At 45.8% G+C, this 23202-nt stretch overlaps 1 protein-coding gene across 1 annotated transcript in view; it reads left to right on the plus strand.

Moving 5' to 3' along the window:
* The window catches only part of LOC126260431 (A disintegrin and metalloproteinase with thrombospondin motifs adt-2-like), a 192664-nt gene that overhangs the window by 44736 nt on the left and 124726 nt on the right, over window positions 1-23202 (plus strand). Inside the window, exon 4 of the mRNA XM_049957759.1 lies at window positions 15203-15398. Within this exon, the coding sequence (XP_049813716.1) occupies window positions 15203-15398 (196 nt within the window). The remainder of the gene's footprint in view (window positions 1-15202; window positions 15399-23202) is intronic.

The following is a 23202-nucleotide window of genomic DNA, read 5'->3' on the forward strand; positions in this document are numbered from 1 at the left end:
CCGTGGTGAGTCGTTATGCCAACAACCTGCCACACACGACTAAAGTCATGTGTCCTCATACACGAAAGCGCCAAAGAAACTGGTATGTTGTTGTTGTGGTCTTCAGTCAAAAATGGTTCAAATGGCTCTGAGCACTATGGGAATCAACTGCCGAGGTCATTAGTCCCCTAGAACTTAGAACTAGTTAAACCTAACTAACCTAAGAACATCACAAACATCCATGCCCGAGGCAGGATTCGAACCTGCGACCGTAGCGGTCTTGCGGTTCCAGACTGCAGCGCCTTTAACCGCACGGCCACTTCGACCGGCGGTCTTCAGTCCAGAGACTGGTTTGATGCAGCTCTCGATGCTACTCTATCCTGTGCAAGCTTCTTCATCTCCCAGTACCTACTGCAACCTACATCCTTCTCAATCTGTTTAGTGTATTCATCTCTTGGTCTCCCTCTACGGTTTTTACCCTCGACGCTGCCCTCCAGTACTAAATTGGTGATCCCTTGATGCCTCAGAACATGTCCTACCAACCGATCCCTTCTTCTACTCAAGTTGTGCCACAAACTCCTCTTCTCCCCAATTCTATTCAAAATTTCCTCATTAGTTATATGATCTACGCATCTAATCTTCAGCATCCTTCTGTAGCACCACTTTTCGAAAGCTTCTATTCTCTTTTTGTCTAAACTATTTATCGTCCACGTTTCACTTCCATACATGGCTACACTCCATACAAATACTTTCAGAAACGACTTCCTGACACTTAAATCTATACTCTATGTTAAAAAATTTCTCTTCTTCAGAAACGCTTCCCTTGCCATTGCCAGTCCACATTTTATATCCTCTCTACTTCGACCATCATTAGTTATTTTGCGCCGACCGCGGTGGTCTAGCGGTTCTAGGCGCTCAGTCCGGAACCGCGCGACTGCTACGGTCGCAGGTTCGTATCCTGCCTCGGGCATGGATGTGTGTGATGTCCTTAGGTTAGTTAGGTTTAAGTAGTTCTAAGTTCTAGGGGACTGATGACCACAGATGTTAAGTCCCATAGTGCTCAGAGCCATTTGAAACATTTTTTAGTTATTTTGCTCCCCAAATAGCAAAACTCATTTACTACTTTAAGTGTCTCATTTCCTAATCTAATACCCTCAGCATCACCAGATTTAATTAGACTACATTCCTATATCCTAGTTTTGCTTTCGTTGACGTTCATCTTATATCCTCCTTTCAAGACACTGCCCATTCCGTTCAACTGCTCTTCCAAGTCCTTTGCTGTCTCTGACAGAATTACAATTTCATCGGCGAACCTCAAAGTTTTAATTTCTTCTCCTTGGATTTTAATTCCTACTCCGAATTTTTCTTTTGTTTCCTTTACTGCTTGCTCAATATACAGATTGAATAACATCGGGGAGAGGCTACAACCCTGTCTCACTCCCTTCCCAACCACTGCTTCCCTTTCATGCCCCTCGACACTTGTAACTGCCATCTGGTTTCTGTACAAATTGTAAATGCCTTTCGCTCCCTGTATTTTACCTATGCCACCTTCACAATTTGGTATACGCACGCACATTCAAATACAGAGATATATAAACAGGCAGAATACTGCCCTGCGGACGGCAACGCCTATATAAGTGTCCCTCGCAGTTTTTAGATCGGTTACTGCTGCTACAGTGACAGGTTATCCAGACTTAAATGAGTTTGAACGCGGAACTATAAAGTCGATGCATGAGCGATGAGACATAGCATGTACGAGGTAGCGATGAAGTGGGGATTTTCCCGTCCGACCGTTTCACGAGTGTACCGTGAATATCGGGAATGCGGTATAACATCAAATTTCCGGCGTCACTGCGGCCAGAGAAAGAACCTGCAAGAACGGGGCCAACGATGACTGAATAGAATCGTTCAGCGTGACAGAAGTGCAACCCTTCTGCAAACTGCTGCAGATTTCAGTGCTGGGTCATCAACAAGTGTCAGTGTGCGATCCATTCAACCAAATATCATCGGTATTAACTTTCTGAGCCAAAGGCCCACTCGTGTACACTTCATGACTGCACGACACAAAGCTTTACGTCTCGCCTGGGCCTGTCAACACCGACATTGGAATGCTGTTGACTGGACACATGTTGCCTGGACGGACGAGTGTCTTTTCTGATTGTACCGAGATGGTCCTTAATCCATGGACCCTGCATGTCAGCAGGGGACTGTTCAAACTGGTGGAGGCTGTGTAATGATGTGGGGGGTGTGCGGTTGGCGTGATATGGTGGTGTGGAACCCCTGTTTCGTCTAGATACGACTCTTGGCAGATGACACGTACGTAAGCATCCTGTCTAATCACCTGCATCCATTCTTATCCATTGTGCGTTCCGGCGGACTTGAGCAGTTCCAGTAGGACAATGCGACACTCCACAAGTCCAGAATTACTACAGAGTGGCTCTAAGAACACTCTTCTGAGTTTAAAAACTTCCGCTGGCCACCAAACTCCCCAGACATGGACGTTATTGAGCGTATCTGGGATGCTTTACAACGTGCTGTTCAGAAGAGATCTCCACTCCCTCGTACACTTACCGATTTATGCACAGCCCTGGAGGGTTCTTGGTGTCAATTCCCTCTAGCACTACTTCAGACATTAGTCGAGTCCATGCCACGTCGTGTTGCGGCAGTTCTGCGTGCTCGCGTGGGCCCTGCACGATATTAGGCAGGTATACCAGTTTCTTTGTCTCTTCAGTGTGGTTCTACTTACCACCTTGGCATTTATACAGCGTGCTATAGTATAAAGTTCTAAAATATTGGGAGATTGTAGAGGATTCAATTTTGAACATTTTACAATAAACCGGAAACGTAAAATACAGTTTCCATATCTGTGGGAGGTTTTTGACCTCATACCTCTTGGGTAGCTAATCTTTCATCTATTGACGTTTGTTATTGCTGAATAGGTCAAGGCTGCAAACACACAAACACAGTAATCTACATGAGCTTGTGGACAGAGAGCCGTTTACCATTGCTTGTTGTCCTTCAGGTCATCCCTTCCACACATTGGAGCTGTGCTGTAAACACACGGCTCATCAACCTAAGTCAGAGGGCAATTCACCCCTTATTGTGCTTTACTTACTTAAGTTCTGACTTCATGGATGTTACTTAGTCATCTGGAGAACTTCATGATATGCATTTGTGTTATCGGGAAAATCGCGGGAATGCTAGTGCAGTTCGTCAGCTGTGTGCAGTAAAGTACCGGAAGAGACCATTCCTAGCATTCCTTATTTACCAAATATGATTGTCGACTGAAGGTGCTGGGTACGTCCAGGGATGAATTTCAAAAAATAAGTGGTTGCCGAGACAGAGAGCAATATAATTAGAAGCATACATAATACCTATGTAACGTCATTTACTTAACTTTTTTCTACAAGTCCAAATAGTATTCCTCTCTAGTCCGTTACACGTTCGTCATAAACCAGCACAATAACGTAGGCAAACTACATTCATGCTCATAAATTAAGGATAATGCTGATACATGGTAAAACAACGCTCTGGTGGGCGGTTTGCGGGTTTAAATCATCTCGGGGTATGACTATGCGGTGCACTTGACCTGCGGTCGTCGCACGGTGGCGCTGGCAGCAGTCCACATACGCAGAGGTGGTGAATTGGTGCATGTCAGAGTACGGTGCAGCGAGTAAGTGTGCAGACGTTTTCAGACGTGCCAATGGTGACAGTGTGTTGAAAATGGCTCAAAGAACCCATATTGATGACATTATGAGGGGTAGAAAACTAAGGCGACCGGAGGCTGGTCAAACACAGCAGGTCGCAGCACGGGCCCTCCGTGAGCACCAAGTGTGATCTCACGATTATGGCAACGATTCCAGCAGACAGGAAACGTGTCCAGGCGCTACAGTACGGGATGTCCACAGTGTACAACAGAACAAGAAGACCGATATCTCACCATCAGTGCCCGCAGACGGCCACGGAGTGCTGCAGGTAGCCTTGCTCGGGACCTTACCGCAGCCACTGGAACAGTTGTCTCCACACACACAGTCTACAGGCGACTGAACAGACATGGTTTATTCGCCCGGAGACCTGCAAGGTGCATTCCACTAACCCCTGGTCACAGGAGAGTCAGTAAAGACTGCAGTCAAGAACACAGTACATGGTCATTGGAACAGTGGTCCCAGATTGTGTTCACAGACGAGTCCAGTTATAGTGTGTGTTGTGGCGTAACAAGACAGCCACGCCACTCGTAAGTAGCCGAAAGGCACGCTTTAACTCACGCAGGCTAGTAGATAGGTCTGAAACAGGATACGTAATGAATGCTATAAAGAAAAGTACGTAGCTCCTGCAATACTTAACTTTAATCCATCTTTGTGGTACATCGCTCTTGACGATACAAGTGAGACTCTTTAGATACAAGCTATGTAATGCTAATGGCGCCTTGCTAGGTCGTAGCCATTGACTTAGCTGAAGGCTATTCTAACTATCGGCTCTGCAAATGAGCGAGGCTTCGTCAGTGTGCATCGCTAGCTACGTCGTCCGTACAACTGGGCGAGTGCTAGTCCGTCTCTCGAGACCTGCCGTGTGGTGGCGCTCGGTCTGCGATCACTGACAGTGGCGACACGCGGGTCCGACATGTACTAATGGCCCGCGGCCGATTTAAAGCTACCACCTAGCAAGTGTGGTGTCTGGCGGTGACACCACAGTGTGAACAGTGATTCCCGCCGGGTTTTCATCTGGCGTGAACCAGGAACCAGATACCAACCCCTTAATGTTCTTGAAAGGGGCCTGTATGGAGGTCGTGGTTTGATGGTGTGGGGTGGGATTATGATTGGTGCACGTACACCCCTGCATGTCTTTGACAAAGGAACTGTAACAGGTCGGGTGTATCGGGACGTCATTTCGCACCAGTATGTGCTCCTTTTGAGGGGTGCAGTGGGTCCCACCTTTCGCCTGATGGATGAATAAGCACAGCCCCACCGAGCTGCCATCGTGGAGGAGTACCTTGAAACATGATATCAGGCGAATGGAGTGGCCTGCCTGTTCTCTAGACCTAAACCCCATCGTGCACGTCTGGGATGCTCTCGGTTGACGTAAGGCTGCACTTCTTTAAACCCCTACGACACTTCAGGAGCTCCGACAGGCACCGGTGCAAGAATGGGAGGCTATACCTCAGCAGCTGCTCGACCACCTGATCCAGAGTGTGCCAACCCGTTGTGCGACCAGTGTACGTGTGCATGGTGATCATATCCCAAATTGATGTCGGGGTACACGCGCAGGAAACAGTGACGTTTTGTAGCACATGTGTTTCGGGACGGTTTTCTCAACTTGTCACCAACACCGTGGACTTACAGATCTGTGTCGTGTGTGTTCCCTAAGTGCCTATGCTATTAGCACCAGTTTTGTGTAGTGCCACGTTATGTGGCACCACATTCTGCAGTTATCTTTAGTTTATGAGCATGAGTGTAGTAACGCTGCAAAGGCTCAGAGTTAACTCAACGATTAGACTGGATGGCGTCGGTGCGGCGTCTTCCTAAGACGGCTCGATGGTGACGCTACTGGCTCGTGCAGCAGGTGGTGTGTCTACGGTCGCCAGCTGCAGATTGGCAGGACGGTCACATGTGTCACTGCCAACCTCTGGACGCAGTAGCCTGTCATGGCGTCGATAGTGTACGTCACCGCATGGGGAGGAAGGAACCATGGAAGCTGATACACGTCACGCAAGTGCAAAAGAAGGACACGAATACCTGAATCTAACGAAGACGTTATGCAACTTGCACCTATCAATCCAAGATCAATCGCACGAGTATCTGACGGGTTCTGCATAGTGCACATAAAAAATTCATTACATGGTCGACCAATTACAGTTATGGGACATCATGAGTTTCAATCACGACAACAATCCTCACAGGCGTTCCTTTGTCAATGTCCTGTTGTCCCCAATTTTCCAGATGTCGTGCTGGTTATTGGTGAGTCAACTTTTGCAAGGGAGGGTATTTTTAACTACCGCAGTAGCCAACAACGGACTGTCGAAAATCCATGCACTACCTTAAGTTACCAGGTGAGATCATCAGTAAACTTATAGAATGGAATTCTTGGAGATCAACTTATTGGCCCACACATCTTACTATACTGCATGAATGTTGCATAGTATTTGAACTTTCTGGAGAATATCTCGCCTAAACTACTGCAGGCACTGCGCGCTAGTCTGTGGTTTCAGCACGATTGTGCTCCAGTGTACTTTGATCGTCGGGCCAGGACATATCTCACAGACAACTTCAAGCGGAAAGTAATTGGAAGGAGAGAACACAGTGGCTTGGCCTGCGCGCTCCGCTGACCTCACCCTTCTTGACTTTTTCCTCTGGAGTTATGTAAATACTCTTATGTACTCAACACCAGTAACAAGCCTACCTTACATTATTGAGCTCATCTTTAAAGCGTTTGATACCGAAGAGGGGAGCATGGAATCTTAAAAAGAATGAGACAAAACAGGGTTGGCCGTTGCACGTCATGTAGCGAAGTAGGTGGTCACCACTTCGAACATTTACTCTAAACTGGCAAGCCACAGATTTAGTTTACAGTATTTGATCCTACTCTAGTCCCTTCTCAATAAAAGTTTTCCATGTTGTAGTAGTTTCTGTTTCATTTGCCAGCCAAATGCATACAAAGCATACAGTGCTGTAAAAACTGAATTTCCCATTTCCGGCTAAGGATTCCTATTGAAAAATATTCCAAATTTCATCATCTACAATATCCCAAATTCTTAAAACATCATTCTGTAACAACTGTATATAATTACTGTCATTCACATCATTATAAGCTAAGTTCAGCCGTTTGCCGTTTCCAGTTGTGTACTCCTGTACTTTTAAATTTTCATCGTCACTCTTTGTGGGTGTATACAAATGTACATCTGTCATTTTATCACGGAACCGCTGTCGTAGTAAACACATGCGATAAAACGTTCCATATTCGTCAACGCTTAAAAGTAACGTTACAACTTAGTGGCATATGTATGTACAAAAAATTCACAGTATATAATACAGAAATTTGCAGTAACTCCTCTGATCCCAAAATCTCTGGTGTACAACAAACAGCTCTTCAAACATATACCGACAAACAATCACAAGTTCCCAGTTGACCACACCTATCGATACGTGCCAAGGATATATTGCTCGCTATCATGTATTTTTTGTCGGTTATTATCACACATATAATCTACCTTGCACAGATAAATACGTTCATGTTTGCATCATTTCATATAATAATAACTTAAGTAGATCACACGGGATATAATTTCAACGCCAAGAGTACACACAGCTAACTGAGAGCAATAATTCCACAATGGGAACACATATCAAGGAGACCACTCACACTGAGGCCACCAAAGTCCTACAAATAGTACACGCAACCAAGAAAGGAACAGGTGTGGAAGCACTCCAGGAAATGGAAATATAGTTACATGCTGCAAGAGAGCACCAAAATACACTCCTGGAAATGGAAAAAAGAACACATTGACACCGGTGTGTCAGACCCACCATACTTGCTCCGGACACTGCGAGAGGGCTGTACAAGCAATGATCACACGCACGGCACAGCGGACACACCAGGAATCGCGGTGGTGGCCGTCGAATGGCGCTAGCTGCGCAGCATTTGTGCACCGCCGCCGTCAGTGTCAGCCAGTTTGCCGTGGCATACGGAGCTCCATCGCAGTCTTTAACACTGGTAGCATGCCGTGACAGCGTGGACGTGAACCGTATGTGCAGTTGACGGACTTTGAGCGAGGGCGTATAGTGGGCATGCGGGAGGCCGGGTGGACGTACCGCCGAATTGCTCAACACGTGGGGCGTGAGGTCTCCACAGTACATCGATGTTGTCGCCAGTGGTCGGCGGAAGATGCACGTGCCCGTCGACCTGGGACCGGACCGCAGCGACGCACGGATGCACGCCAAGACCGTAGGATCCTACGCAGTGCCGTAGGGGACCGCACCGCCACTTCCCAGCAAATTAGGGACACTGTTGCTCCTGGGGTATCGGCGAGGACCATTCGCAACCGTCTCCATGAAGCAGGGCTACGGTCCCGCACACCGTTAGGCCGTCTTCCGCTCACGCCCCAACATCGTGCAGCCCGCCTCCAGTGGTGTCGCGACAGGCGTGAATGGAGGGACGAATGGAGACGTGTGGTCTTCAGCGATGAGAGTCGCTTCTGCCTTGGTGCCAATGATGGTCGTATGCGTGTTTGGCGCCGTGCAGGTGAGCGCCACAATCAGAACTGCATACGACCGAGGCACACAGGGCCAACACCCGGCATCATGGTGTGGGGAGCGATCTCCTACACTGGCCGTACACCACTGGTGATCGTCGAGGGGACACTGAATAGTGCACGGTACATCCAAACCGTCATCGAACCCATCGTTCTAGCATTCCTAGACCGGCAAGGGAACTTACTGTTCCAACAGGACAATGCACGTCCGCATGTATCCCGTGCCACCCAACGTGCTCTAGAAGGTGTAAGTCAACTACCCTGGCCAGCAAGATCTCCGGATCTGTCCCCCATTGAGCATGTTTGGGACTGGATGAAGCGTCGTCTCACGCGGTCTGCACGTCCAGCACGAACGCTGGTCCAACTGAGGCGCCAGGTGGAAATGGCATGGCAAGCCGTTCCACAGGACTACATCCAGCATCTCTACGATCGTCTCCATGGTGGAATAGCAGCCTGCATTGCTGCGAAAGGTGGATATACACTGTACTAGTGCCGACATTGTGCATGCTCTGTTGCCTGTGTCTATGTGCCTGTGGTTCTGTCAGTGTGATCATGTGATGTATCTGACCCCAGGAATATGTCAATAAAGTTTCCCCTTCCTGGGACAATGAATTCACGGTGTTCCTATTTCAATTTCCAGGAGTGTATATTGATCGATTAAAGAGAATTACTTTAAAGAATATTAACCAAGTACTAGATGAAATGCTACCGTATAAATGCTGTAAGTAAATGCCCAGACAGTCTTCAATTACGTGTGTGTTATTGCATGATAACTTAAAACATTTAAAATTTGTGAAACTTTTTAAATTTCGCTGATTTAAAATGACTTCTTTTTTTAAAGTCTTGATTTCATTTTGTAGAATGACTTATTATATGACGTAGCATAAGCATCAACATACACTCCTGGAAATGGAAAAAAGAACACAATGACACCGGTGTGTCAGACCCACCATACTTGCTCCGGACACTGCGAGAGGGCTGTACAAGCAATGATCACACGCACGGCACAGCGGACACACCAGGAACCGCGGTGTTGGCCGTCGAATGGCGCTAGCTGCGCAGCATTTGTGCACCGCCGCCGTCAGTGTCAGCCAGTTTGGCGTGGCATACGGAGCTCCATCGCAGTCTTTAACACTGGTAGCATGCCGCGACAGCGTGGACGTGAACCGTATGTGCAGTTGACGGACTTTGAGCGAGGGCGTATAGTGGGCATGCGGGAGGCCGGGTGGACGTACCGCCGAATTGCTCAACACGTGGGGCGTGAGGTCTCCACAGTACATCGATGTTGTTGCCATTGGTCGGCGGAAGGTGCACGTGCCCGTCGACCTGGGACCGGACCGCAGCGACGCACGGATGTACGCCAAGACCGTAGGATCCTACGCAGTGCCGTAGGGGACCGCACCGCCACTTCCCAGCAAATTAGGGACACTGTTGCTCCTGGGGTATCGGCGAGGACCATTCGCAACCGTCTCCATGAAGCAGGGCTACGGTCCCGCACACCGTTAGGCCGTCTTCCGCTCACGCCCCAACATCGTGCAGCCCGCCTCCAGTGGTGTCGCGACAGGCGTGAATGGAGGGACGAATGGATACGTGTCGTCTTCAGCGATGAGAGTCGCTTCTGCCTTGGTGCCAATGATGGTCGTATGCGTGTTTGGCGCCGTGCAGGTGAGCGCCACAATCAGGACTGCATACGACCGAGGCACACAGGGCCAACACCCGGCATCATGGTGTGGGGAGCGATCTCCTACACTGGCCGTACACCACTGGTGATCGTCGAGGGGACACTGAATAGTGCACGGTACATCCAAACCGTCATCGAACCCATCGTTCTACCATTCCTAGACCGGCAAGGGAACTTGCTGTTCCAGCAGGACAATGCACGTCCGCATGTATCCCGTGCCACCCAACGTGCTCTAGAAGTCAACTACCCTGGCCAGCAAGATCTCCGGATCTGTCCCCCATTGAGCATGTTTGGGACTGGATGAAGCGTCGTCTCACGCGGTCTGCACGTCCAGCACGAACGCTGGTCCAACTGAGGCGCCAGGTGGAAATGGCATGGCAAGCCGTTCCACAGGACTACATCCAGCATCTCTACGATCGTCTCCATGGGAGAATAGCAGCCTACATTGCTGCGAAAGGTGGATGTACACTGTACTAGTGCCGACATTGTGCATGCTCTGTTGCCTGTGTCTATGTGCCTGTGGTTCTGTCAGTGTGATCATGTGATGTATCTGACCCCAGGAATGTGTCAATAAAGTTTCCCCTTCCTGGGACAATGAATTCACGGTGTTCTTATTTCAATTTCCAGGAGTGTATTTGTGTGTGAGAGGTGAAATTTATTCAACCCTGGCTGTTATACATTCACATTCATTTATAGTACGATCATACTCGTATACTCGTAAATATTGACCGTCACCCTTTGTGGGTGTATATAAATGTACATAGCCCATTTTAATACATAACAACTGTCTTAAGCAACAAGAGTAAGGACAACGTTCCATATTCATCAAAACTTTAATACAACAGTGCGGCCGTAGTGGCGTATGTGTGTAGCTAAAAACTCTTAATACAATACATAGAACATAAGTGCTTGCCGAGACAGAGAGCAATATAATTAGAAGCATACACAATATGTATGTAATGTCATTTACTTAACTTTTTCCTGCAAGTTCAAATAGTATTCCACGCTAGTCCGTTATATTAGACTGGATGGCGTCGGTGCGGCGTCTTCTTGAGACGTTATTATGCTGGTTCATGACGAACGTGTAACGAGCTAGTGTGGAGTACTATTTGGACTTGCAGAAAAAGTTAATTAAATGACGTTACATACGTATTATGTGTGATTCTAACTATGTTACTCTCTGTCTCGGCAACCATCTATTTTTTGACATCCAGCCCTGGATCTACCCAGCACCTTCAGTCGACAATCATATCTGGCAAATAAGGAATGCTGGGAATGGTCTCTTGATTTGTGGCGGTCCAATTTACAATAAAAAGCTGTTCAAAGACATACGACAACCAGTCACCAGCACCCATCTGATTGCACCTATCGATATGTGCCGGGGTCATGGCACCTCGCAGTTATACTCTCTAAGAAAAGAGAGAGAGAGAGAGAGAGAGAGAGAGAGAGAGAGAGAGAGAGAGAGAGAGAGAGAATGAAAGGAATAAGCGATACACCGCGAAGGAATTATCGGAACGTGACGGAAATCGGTAGATATCTTGTACATGTACAGACGAACAAAAATGGTTCAAATGACTCTGAGCACTATGCGACTTAACTTCTGAGGTCATCAGTCGCCTATAACTTAGAACTAATTAAACCTAACTAACCTAAGGACATCACACACATCCATGCCCGAGGCAGGATTCGAACCTGCGACCGTAGCGGTCGCTCGGCTCCAGACTGTAGCGCCCAGAACCGCACGGCCACTCCGACCGGCACAGACAAACCAGTAATTACTATTTCAGGAAAGTGGACGATTTACTCAAGAGAAAGAGCTTCACAAACTGAGCAAGTCAATAACGCTTTGGTCCGCCTCTCGCTCTTATGCAAGCAGTTACTCGGTTTGGCACTGACTGACAGAGTTGTTGGATGTTCTCCTGAGGGATATCGTGCCAAATTCTGTCCAACTGTCGCATTAGATCGTCAAAATCCCAAGCTGGCTGGAGGCTCGTGCACATAATGTTTCGAACGTTCTCAATTGCGTTCCGGCTACCTTGGTGGCCAATGCTGGGTTTGACAAGCACGAAGACAAGCAATAGAAATTCTCGCCGTGTGCGGGTGGGCATTATCCTTGCTGATATGTAAGCCCAGAGTGGCTTGCCATGAAGCGTAAAAAAATGGAGCGTAGAATATCGTCGAGGTACCGCTGTGCTGTAAGGGTGCCGCTGGTGACAACCAAAGGGGTCGTACTATGAAATGAAATTGCATCCCAGACCGTTACTCCTGGCTGTCGGACCGTGTAGCGAGCGGCAGTCCCGTTGGTGTACCACCGCTGTCTGGGGCATCTCCAGACACGCCTTCGCTGGTTATACGAGGGTGAGCCAAATGGAAACCTTAAATATTTTTTTCAATATTATTTATTGTGCAGAAGTGGTACAAAGCTGTATCACTTTTCAACGTTATCTCCCCCACGTTCAATGCAAGTCCTCCAGCGCTTACAAAGTGCATAAATTCCTTTAGAAAAAAATTCTTTTGGTAGTCTTCGCAACCACTCATGCACCGCGTGGCCTACCTCTTCATCAGAACGGAACTTCTTTCCTCCCATTGCGTCTTTCAGTGGTCCAAACATATGGAAATCACTTGGGGCAGTGTGGGGCTTTGCATCGTCATGTTGCAAAAGGACACCTACTGACAACAATCCACGTCGCTTTGATTTGATTGCAGGCCGCAGACGATTTTTTAGGAGATCTCTGCACGATTCACTGGTGGCAGTGGTCCCTCTAGGCATGTAGCGCTCCAAAGTGACGCCTTTTTCGTCCCAATAGAGAGTCAGCATAACCTTCCTGCTGATGGTTCTGTTCGAAACTTCTTTGGGTTTGGTGATGAGCAGTGGCACCATTTCTTGCTCACTCTCTTCGTTTCCGGTTGGTGGAAGTGAACCCAGGTTTCGTCCCCAGTAACGAATCTTGCAAGGAAGCCATCACCTTCTCGTTCAAAACGCCGAAGAAGTTCTTCACAAGCATCAACACGTCGTTCTTTCATTTCAGGAGTCAGCTGCCGTGGCACCCATCTTGCAGACACTTTGTGAAACTGGAGTACATCATGCACATTGTGGAGTGTTGACCCATGACTAATCTGTAAACATGCTGCAATGTCATTCAGTGTCACTCGGCGGTTTTCCTTCACTATGGCTTCAACTGCTGCAATGTTCTGTGGAGTGACAACTCTGTGCCTGACCTGGACGAGGAGTATCTTCCACTGAAGTCACACCATTTGCGAACTTCCTACTCCATTCGTATACTTGCTGCTGTGACAAACATGCATCACCGTACTGAACCTTTATTCGTCGATGAATTCCATTAGGTTTCACACCTTCCCTACGCAAAACACGAATAACAGAACACTATTCTTCCCTGGTCCAAGTCGCAAGTGGGGCGGCCATCTTTATACTGATACTGCGACGGTATGTGTGCATCTGCACTATGCTGCGACCTACAGGCCATTTTGCATGCTGTTTGTAGCACGCTTACCAACTTACAGGATGACGGAGCGAAATTTCGATTTGTTATTACAAACTTAAGGTTTTCATTTGATTCACCCTCGTAGTTGGGCAATTCGAATCGGGATTTTGTACTGAAGACAATTCTGCTGCAGTGGATGAGATTCCAGGCCGAAGACATGTCTGGTGACGCCACGGACAGCGGTGTGATACGAACCTGACTGCTGTCCGCCATATGGCCTGACAGCGAGGAGAGACGGTCTGGGGTGCCATTTATTTTCATAGCAGGACCCCATTGGTTGTCATCCGTGGCAATCTTACAGCATAGAGGTTTATTGACAGCATTCTATGCCCCGTTTTGTTATACTTCATGGCAAGCCATTCTCGTCTTAGGTATCAGCAAGATAGTGCCCGCCCGCACACGGCAACAGTTTCTACTGCTTGTCTAAGTGCTTCTCAAACCATACACTGGCCACCAAGGTAGCCAAATCTCTCCGCAATTGAGAACGTTTTATAACAGTATGGGCAGGACCCTCCAACCATCTTGGGATTTTGACGATCTAATGTGCCAATTGGACATAATTTGGCACGATGTCCCTCAGGAGGACTTCCAAGAACTCTATCAATTAGAGCCAAGCCGAGTAACTGCTTTCATAGGGGCCAGAGATGGACCAAAGCGTTATTGACTTCCTCAGTTTGTGAGGCTCCTTCTCTTGAGCAAATCGTCCATTTTTTTGAAATTGTATATTTGTCTGCACATGTACGTGATATCTACCGATTTCTGTCACGCTCCGAAGTCTATCAACACCTGTTTACTGTAAATTGGACGGCGACGAATCAACCTGAGTAGGTAAACATTCTGTGTGTTGCATTAAGAGTTTTTAGGTACGTACATACTCCACTACAGCCTTAATGTTATCTTAAAGCGCTCATGAATATGGAGTGTTCTCCTCGCTCATGTTTCTTACGACAATTATTACACATTAAATGACATATGTACGTTTGAATACGCTTACAAGGGGTGACTGTGTAAATTAACGAGTTTAGGAGGACGCACATGAAAATGGTAAACGGCCAAAATCAGATGATCATGGTGTTCAAAGACAGTGGCTATGTAACAGTCAGGGTGGAAAATAGAATTACAGTTGAATAAATTTGCAGTTGTGGCACCGAAAACTGAAAGAAAAAGTTATTCATGTGTCGTGTACTTAGCATGTTGTCTTACTTGTTTATTGAATGGCAACTTCAAGAGACAAACAGAAAAGATAACAGGTAATGCAGCAAAGGAGACTGAAAAAGGAAAATAGTACTACATAGCTTAGGGCCATATGATCACTAAGCACACGAGGCACAAAGAGTGAGTCGCGTGGTCTCAGGCACCTTGCCACGGTTCGCCCCCCCCCCCTCCACCCCCGTCGGAGGTTCGAGTCCTCCCTTGGGCATGGGTGTGTATTTTGTCCTTAGGGTAAGTTTAAGTTAGATTAAGTAGTGTGTAAGCGTACGGACCGATGACCCCAGCAGTTTGGCCCCATAGAAACTTACCACAAATTTCCAGTTTTACAAAGAGTGCATATCCCCCTTAGGGTGCCACTGAACCACAAAGCCACACTAGAAGAATCGACTTGGTATGGGTTTTGCTATCCCCAGAGATTCTTCCATGATATCTTGGAACGAATACCCACTCAATAGTGGAAAGCAGGCAGACCGGTGTGGACTATTGACGAGAGTGTTGCTTCTGACCCTCGTAAAGGAACTGGAGGTGCTATAGCTGAAGCCATAGCGCACTGCAGTGTCGTTTGTGTGTGTCTGGACGCAGCAAGGGTTCGTGGTGCTGGACAACGACACGTTGGAGATCACGCCGCTGAGCGAGAGGCTGCACGCGCTGCTGCGGCAGGCCGTCTCCGCAGACGAAGCCTCAGCAGGCGTGGGTGCGGGCGTGGCCGCCCCCGCCGGCGTGCCGCACATCGTACGCCGCGCGCCCTTCATCGCACCTTCCTTCGCCGGAGACGCGCGTAAGTGCTGTGTTCCGTTCACTCTTCTCAAGCACTCGTGTAGTTCCATACAGTGTCGGAAGTGATACTAAACACTATATAACAACTTACGAAAGAATAAAAGACTGTCAAAACCGTGTGTACGTAATATAAGAGGGTCCTACACATACAGGGTGTTTAAAAAGTGTCACTTATTCCCATACCTATTGGCCTGCACCTAAATAGGTATGGGAAGAAGAGGCTGGCTAAGCTTATAGGTGACAGTGTAGTGGGTGGTGGTGGTGGTGGTGGTGGTAATGGTGGTGGTGGTGGTGGTGGTGGGGTCACTCATGGAAAAATGTCTGCACCTTTTTTAGATTGAAGTCAGCTGATAGGTATACCTTGCGGGGTGGGGGAGTGCCTATGTACGTAAAACACAGTATTCCAGTTGACTCCATGGATGTATCACGACACTGCACTGAACCGATATTTGAATGTTGTGAAGGGTCAGTTGAATCTAGTAAAACTAAACGTCTAATTGTTGTTGCTTATAGGTCCCCTAACTCCGACTTCAGAGCATTTCTGCTCAAGCTAGAGAGGGTTCTTGATTCACTTTGTAGGAAGTACCAGAAATTAGTTATATGTGGTGACTTCAATATTAATTTTGTATATTATGGTGCAAGAAAAAGGATGTTGGTAGATCTCCTAAATTCATATGATCTGATGCAGACTGCGCTTTTTCCCACTATGATGCAGGGGAACAGTAGCACAGCCACAGACAGTATTTTTATTCATTCTTCATTACTAGATGGGCATTTTGCTAGTAAAAGCGTGAATGGCCTTTCAGACCATGATGCACAAGTTTTTACACTACAAGGCTTTTGTACTCAAACCAATGTCATATTTAATTACAAACTATTTTGGAAAGTTAATCCAGCAGCAATAGAGAGTTTGTTAAACCTTGTCAAGGAACAAGAGTGGCAGGATGTTTATAGTGCCGATAACGTAGATGATAAATACTATCCTTTCCTTAACACGTTTTCTCATGTTCTTTGAGAGTTGCTTTCCATTAGTACGTTTTTAACGGGGTACTATCAGTAATAGTCAGCCCAGGTGGCTGACTAGTGGGATAAGGATATCATGTAGAACAAAGTGGGAATTATATCAAAATGTTAGAAATAGTCACAATCAAACTACAGTAGCCCATTACAAACACTATTGTAAGGTGCCTAAAAATGTTATTAGGAAGACAAAGAGTACGTGGTACGCAAATAGAATTCACAGGATAAAATTAAAACCATATAGTCAGTTTTGAAGGAAGTGTCTGGTCAGCAGCACAAGGTCAACAATATAAAGTCATTTTCTGATCATTGCTGGTGAATTAAATAAAAATTTAGTTTCTACAGGAAATCATATAACTTTCTTGCCAATGCCTTTCCGAGATTGATGTCTGAAATACTCCTCTGTGATACAGACAAGAGGGAGATTGAGTCAATAATTAAATCACTGAAGACTAAGGACTCTCATGGATATGATGGAGTGCCTAGCAGAATATTAAAGTACTGTGCTGCACATGTTAGCTCTGTATTTAGTCATATTTGTAATTTTTCCTTTAGGAATGGTCATTTCCTGAACGATTAAAGTACTCAGTAGTAAAGCCGATTTATAAAAAGGGGGAAAGGGATAATGAAGATAATTTTAGACCTATTTCTATGGAATCAGTGTTTGCTAAAGTTATTGAAAACGCTGTGTATGTAAAGATAACTGATCCTTTTTATCACATGATTTGCTATCTAATTTACAGTTTGGCTTTAGAAGTGGTTTAACAACTGAAAATACTATTTTGTCTTTTGTCTGTCAGATACTGGATGGGTTCAACAAAAGGTTTAGAAAGCTAGGCATAATTTATTTACCAAACTAAGGCATTTGATTGTGTTGATCACAAAATATTGCTCCAGAAGTTGGACCATTACAGAATACGGAAAGTAGCTCACAATTGGCTCATGTCTTACTTTAGCAACAGACAGCAAAAAGTCAGTATTCACAATGTTGATAACGGCTGTGATGTGGGGTCTGAGTGAGGTACTGTTAAGTTGGCGGTGCCCCAAGGATCAGTATTGGGGCCACTCCTGTTCCATATTTATATATATGATATGCCCTCTAGTATTAGGGTAGCTCTAAAATATTTCTGTTTGCTGATGACTCTAGCTTGGTAATAAAGGATGTCGTGTGCAACATTGGATCGGTTTCAGTTAGTGCAGTACATGACCTAAGTTCATGGCTTGTGGAAAATAAACTAATGCTAAATCACAGTAAGACTCAGTTTTTACAGTTTCTGACATACAATTCAACAAAACCTGAGGTTTTAATTTCACGGAACAGGCATTTAATTAGTGAAACTGAACAGTTCAAATTCCTAGATGTTCAGATAGATAGTAAGCTGTCATGGAAAACCCACGTTCAGGATCTTGTTCAAAGACTTAATACTGCCATTTTTACTATTCGATCGGTATCATAAGTGAGTGATCGTTCGACACGAAAATTAGTCTACTTTGCTTATTTGCATTCGCTTATGTCGTCTGGTATTGTATTTTGGGGTAACTCTTCCCATTCTAAAAGTATATTTTTGGCGCAGAATCGGGCGGTTCGGGCAATAAGTGGTGTAAGTTCACGAACCTCTTGTCGACCCCTGTTTACGAGTCTGGGTATTTTGACATTGGCCTCTCAATATATATATTCCTTACTGTCATTTCTTGTTAACAATATTAGCTTATTATCAAGAACAAGCAGCTTTCACTCGGTTAATACTCGGCAGAAATCAAACCTGCATATGGATCGGGCTTCCGTAACTCTTGTTCAAAAAGGTGTGCAGTATACTGCTGCACCCATTTTCAATAAGCTACCACTCGAATTCAAAAACCTTGGCAGTAATCCACGCGCTTTCAAATCGAAACTGAAGAGTTCCCTCATGGGTCACTCCTATTCCGTCGAGGAGTTCCTTGTGAAATTAAGCTGATTCTTATTGGATTGTTGATTGCGTTTACTTGAAGGTGTGGAGTGACTTTTTCGGTTTCATAAACATTTATTTTTATCTATTATTACTTTTATGTTGTTATTCCACGTACTGACACGTTCCATGACCTCGGAGATTTGCTCCTCATTTGATCCTACGGAACTTAAAGTATAAATAAATAAATAAAATATAGGAGGCAGTATTGATCAAAACCAGAAGAAGAGCTCCCACAATTATAATGTCCAGAAAGCAATACATGTTAATATATAGGCCAATCTGTCCTCTGCATGTACATCTACATAGATACTCCGCTAGCAACCGTACGGCACGTAGCGGAGGGTACTCTGTACCACTACTAGTCATTTCCATTCCTGATCCACTCTCAAACAGAGCGAGGAAAAAACGACTGTCTATATGCCTCCGTATGAGCCCTAATTTCTCGTATCTTCGTGGTTCTTACGTGCAATATATGTTGGCGGCAGTAGAATCGTTCGGCAGTCAGCTTCAAATGCCAGTTCCATAAATGTCCTCAGTAATGTTTCTCGCTTCCCCCATGAACCATGGACCTTGCCGTTGGTGGGGAGGCTTGCGTGCCTCGGCGATACAGATGGCCGTACCGTAGGTGCAACCACAACGGAGGGGTATCTGTTGAGAGGCAGACAAACATGTGGTTCCTGAAGAGGGGCAGCAGCCTTTTCAGTAGTTGCAGGGGCAACAGTCTGGATGATTGACTGATCTGGCCTTGTAACATTAACCAAAACGGCCTTGCTGTTCCGGTACTGCGAACGGCTGAAAGCAAGGGGAAACTACAGCCGTAATTTTTCCCGAGGACATGCAGCTTTACTGTATGATTAAATGATGATGGCGTCCTCTTGGGTAAAATATTCCGGAGGTAAAATAGTCCCCCATTCGGATCTCCGGGTGGGGACTACCCAAGAGGACGTCGTTATCAGGCGAAAGAAAACTGGCATTCTACGGATCGGAGCGTGGAATGTCAGATCCCTTAATCGGGCAGGTAGGTTAGAAAATTTAAAAAGGGAAATGGATAGGTTAAAGTTAGATATAGTGGGAATTAGTGAAGTTCGGTGGCAGGAGGAACAAGACTTTTGGTCAGGTGATTACAGGGTTATAAATACAAAATCAAATAGGGGTAATGCAGGACTAGGTTTCATAATGAATAAAAAAATAGGAGTGCGGGTTACCTACTACAAGCAGCATAGTGAACGCATTATTGTGGCCAAGATAGACACAAAGCCCATGCCTACTACAGTAGTACAAGTTTATATGCCAACTAGCTCTGCAGATGATGAAGAAATTGATGAAATGTATGACGAGATAAAAGAAATTATTCAGGTAGTGAAGGGAGACGAAAATTTAATAGTTATGGGTGACTGGAATTCGTCAGTAGGAAAAGGGAGAGAAGGAAACATAGTAGGTGAATATGGATTGGGGGGAAGAAATGAAAGAGGAAGCCGCCTTGTAGAATTTTGCACAGAGCATAATTAATCATAGCTAACACTTGGTTCAAGAATCATAAAAGAAGGTTGTATACCTGGAAGAATCCTGGAGATACTAAAAGGTATCAGATAGATTATATAATGGTAAGACAGAGATTTAGGAACCAGGTTTTAAATTGTAAGACATTTCCAGGGGCAGATGTGGATTCTGACCACAATCTATTGGTTATGAACTGCAGATTGAAACTGAAGAAACTGCAAAAAGGTGGGAATTTAAGGAGATGGGACCTGGATAAACTGAAAGAACCAGAGGTTGTACAGAGTTTCAGGGAGAGCATAAGGGAACAATTGACAGGAATGGGGGAAAGAAATACAGTAGAAGAAGAATGGGTAGCTCTGAGGGATGAAGTAGTGAAGGCAGCAGAGGATCAAGTAGGTAAAAAGACGAGGGCTAATAGAAATCATTGGGTAACAGAAGAAATATTGAATTTAATTGATGAAAGGAGAAAATATAAAAATGCAGTAAATGAAGCAGGCAAAAGGGAATACAAACGTCTCAAAAATGAGATCGACAGGAAGTGCAAAATGGCTAAGCAGGGATGGCTAGAGGACAAATGTAAGGATGTAGAGGCTTATCTCACTAGGGGTAAGATAGATACAGCCTACAGGAAAATTAAAGAGACCTTTGGAGAGAAGAAAACCACTTGTATGAATATCAAGAGCTCAGATGGCAACCCAGTTCTAAGCAAAGAAGGGAAGGCAGAAAGGTGGAAGGAATATATAGAGGGTTTATACAAGGGCGATGTACTTGAGGACAAAATTATGGAAATGGAAGAGGATGTAGATGAAGATGAAATGGGAGGGAAGATACTGCGTGAAGAGTTTGGCAGAGCACTGAAAGACCTGAGTCGAAACAAGGCCCCGGGAGTAGACAACATTCCATTAGAACTACTGATGGCCTTGGGAGAGCCAGTCATGACAAAACTCTACCATCTGGTGAGCAAGATGTATGAGACAGGCGAAATAGCCCCAGACTTCAAGAAGAATATAATAATTCCAATCCCAAAGAAAGCAGGTGTTGACAGATGTGAAAATTACCGAACTATCAGTTTAATAAGTCACAGCTGCAAAATACTAACGCTAGTTCTTTACAGACGAATGGAAAAACTGGTAGGAGCGGACCTCGGGGAAGATCAGTTTGGATTCCGTAGAAATGTTGGAACACGTGAGGCAATACTAACCTTATGACTTATCTTAGAAGAAAGATTAAGAAAAGGCAAACCTACGTTTCTAGCATTTGGAGACTTAGAGAAAGCTTTTGACAACGTTAACTGGAATACTCTCTTTCAAATTCTGAAGGTGGCAGGGGTAAAATACAAGGAGCGAAAGGCTATTTACAATTTGTACAGAAACCAGATGGCAATTATAAGAGTCGAGGGGCATGAAAGGGAAGCAGTGGTTGGGAAAGGAGTGAGACAGGGTTGTAGCCTCTCCACGATGTTATTCAATCTGTATATTGAGCAAGCAGTAAAGGAAACAAAAGAAAAATTCGGAGTAGGTATTAAAATCCATGGAGAAGAAATAAAAACTTTAAGGTTCGCCGATGACATTGTAATTCTGTCAGAGACAGCAAAGGACGTGGAAGAGCAGTTGAACGGAATGGACAGTGTCTTGAAAGGAGGATATAAGATGAACATCAACAAAAGCAAAACGAGGATAATGGAATGTAGTCAAATTAAATCGGGTGATGCTGAGGGGATTAGATTAGGAAATGAGACACTTAAAGTAGTAAAGGAGTTTTGCTATTTAGGGAGTAAAATAACTGATGATGGTCGAAGTAGAGAGGATATAAAATGTAGACTGGCAATGGCAAGGAAATCGTGTCTGAAGAAGAGAAATTTCTTAACATCGAGTATAGATTTAAGTGTCAGGAAGTCGTTTCTGGGAGTATTTGATGGAGTGTAGCCATGTATGGAAGTGAAACATGGACGATAACCAGTTTGGACAAGAAGAGAATAGAAGCTTTCGAAATGTGGTGGTACAGAAGAATGCTGAAGATAAGGTGGGTAGATCACGTAACTAATGAGGAGGTATTGAATAGGATTGGAGAGAAGAGAAGTTTGTGGCACAACTTGACTAGAAGAAGGGATCGGTTGGTAGGACATGTTTTGAGGCATCAAGGGATCACAAATTTAGCATTGGAGGGCAGCGTGGAGGGTAAAAAATCGTAGAGGGAGACCAAGAGATCAATACACTAAGCAGATTAAGAAGGATGTAGGTTGCAGTAGGTACTGGGAGATGAAGAAGCTTGCACAGGATAGAGTAGCATGGAGAGCTGCATCAAACCAGTCTCAGGACTGAAGACTACAACAACAACAACAATGTTTCTCGAAAAGAACGTCGCCTTCCATCCAGGGATTCGCATTCGAGTTCCTGAAGCATCACCGTAACACTTACGTGTTATTTGAAACTACCGGTATCAAATCTAGGAGGCCGCCTCTGAATTTCTTCGATGTTTTCTTTCAATCCAAACAAGTATGGATCCCAAACATTCGAGCAGCACTCAAAAATAGATCGCACTAGCGTTCTGTATGCGGTCTGCTTTTCAGGTGACCACTCTTTCCTAAAATTCTCCCACAAAACCGAACTCGACCAGTCGCGTTACCTGCCACAGTTCTCACTAGCTCGTTTCATCTCACATCACTTTGCAACGTTTCCCTAGATATTTAAACGCCTTGACTGTGTCGAGCAGGACATTAGTAATACTGTATCCGAACATTACAGGTTTGATTTTCCTACTCATTCGCATTAACTCATATTTTTACAGATTTAAGGGTATCTGTCATTCATCACACCAACTGGAAATTTTGTCATCTTGTATCACAGTCGCCCGCCCGGGTAGCCGTTCGGTCTCACGCACGGCTTTCCGGAGCGGGAAGGAGCGCCTGGTCCCCGGCACGAATCCACCCGGCGGACTTGTGTCGAGGTCCAGTGAGTCGGTCAGTCTGTGGATGGTTTGTAGGCGGTTTTCCATCTGCCTCGGCGAATGCGAGCTGGTTCCCCTTATTCCGCCTCAGCTACACTATGTCGGCGATTGCTGCGCAAACAAGTTCTCCATGTACGCGTACACCACCATTACTCTACCACGCATACATAGGGGTTACGCTCGTCTGGTGTGAGACGTTCCCTGGTTGGCAGGGGGGGGGGGGGGGGGTGTCCACCGTGGCCGAACTGCACAATAGCCCTGAAGGATGGTTCGGTATCGGGCGGCGGAGGGGTGAAGTGGACTGCGGTAGTCGTCGTGGGGTTGTGGACCACTGCGGTTGCGGCGGGGACGGAGCCTCTCCGTCGTTTCTAGGCCCCCGGTTAACATACA

This window comes from Schistocerca nitens, chromosome 5, assembly GCF_023898315.1.
Source record: "Schistocerca nitens isolate TAMUIC-IGC-003100 chromosome 5, iqSchNite1.1, whole genome shotgun sequence".
NCBI classification, from domain to species: domain Eukaryota; kingdom Metazoa; phylum Arthropoda; class Insecta; order Orthoptera; family Acrididae; genus Schistocerca; species Schistocerca nitens.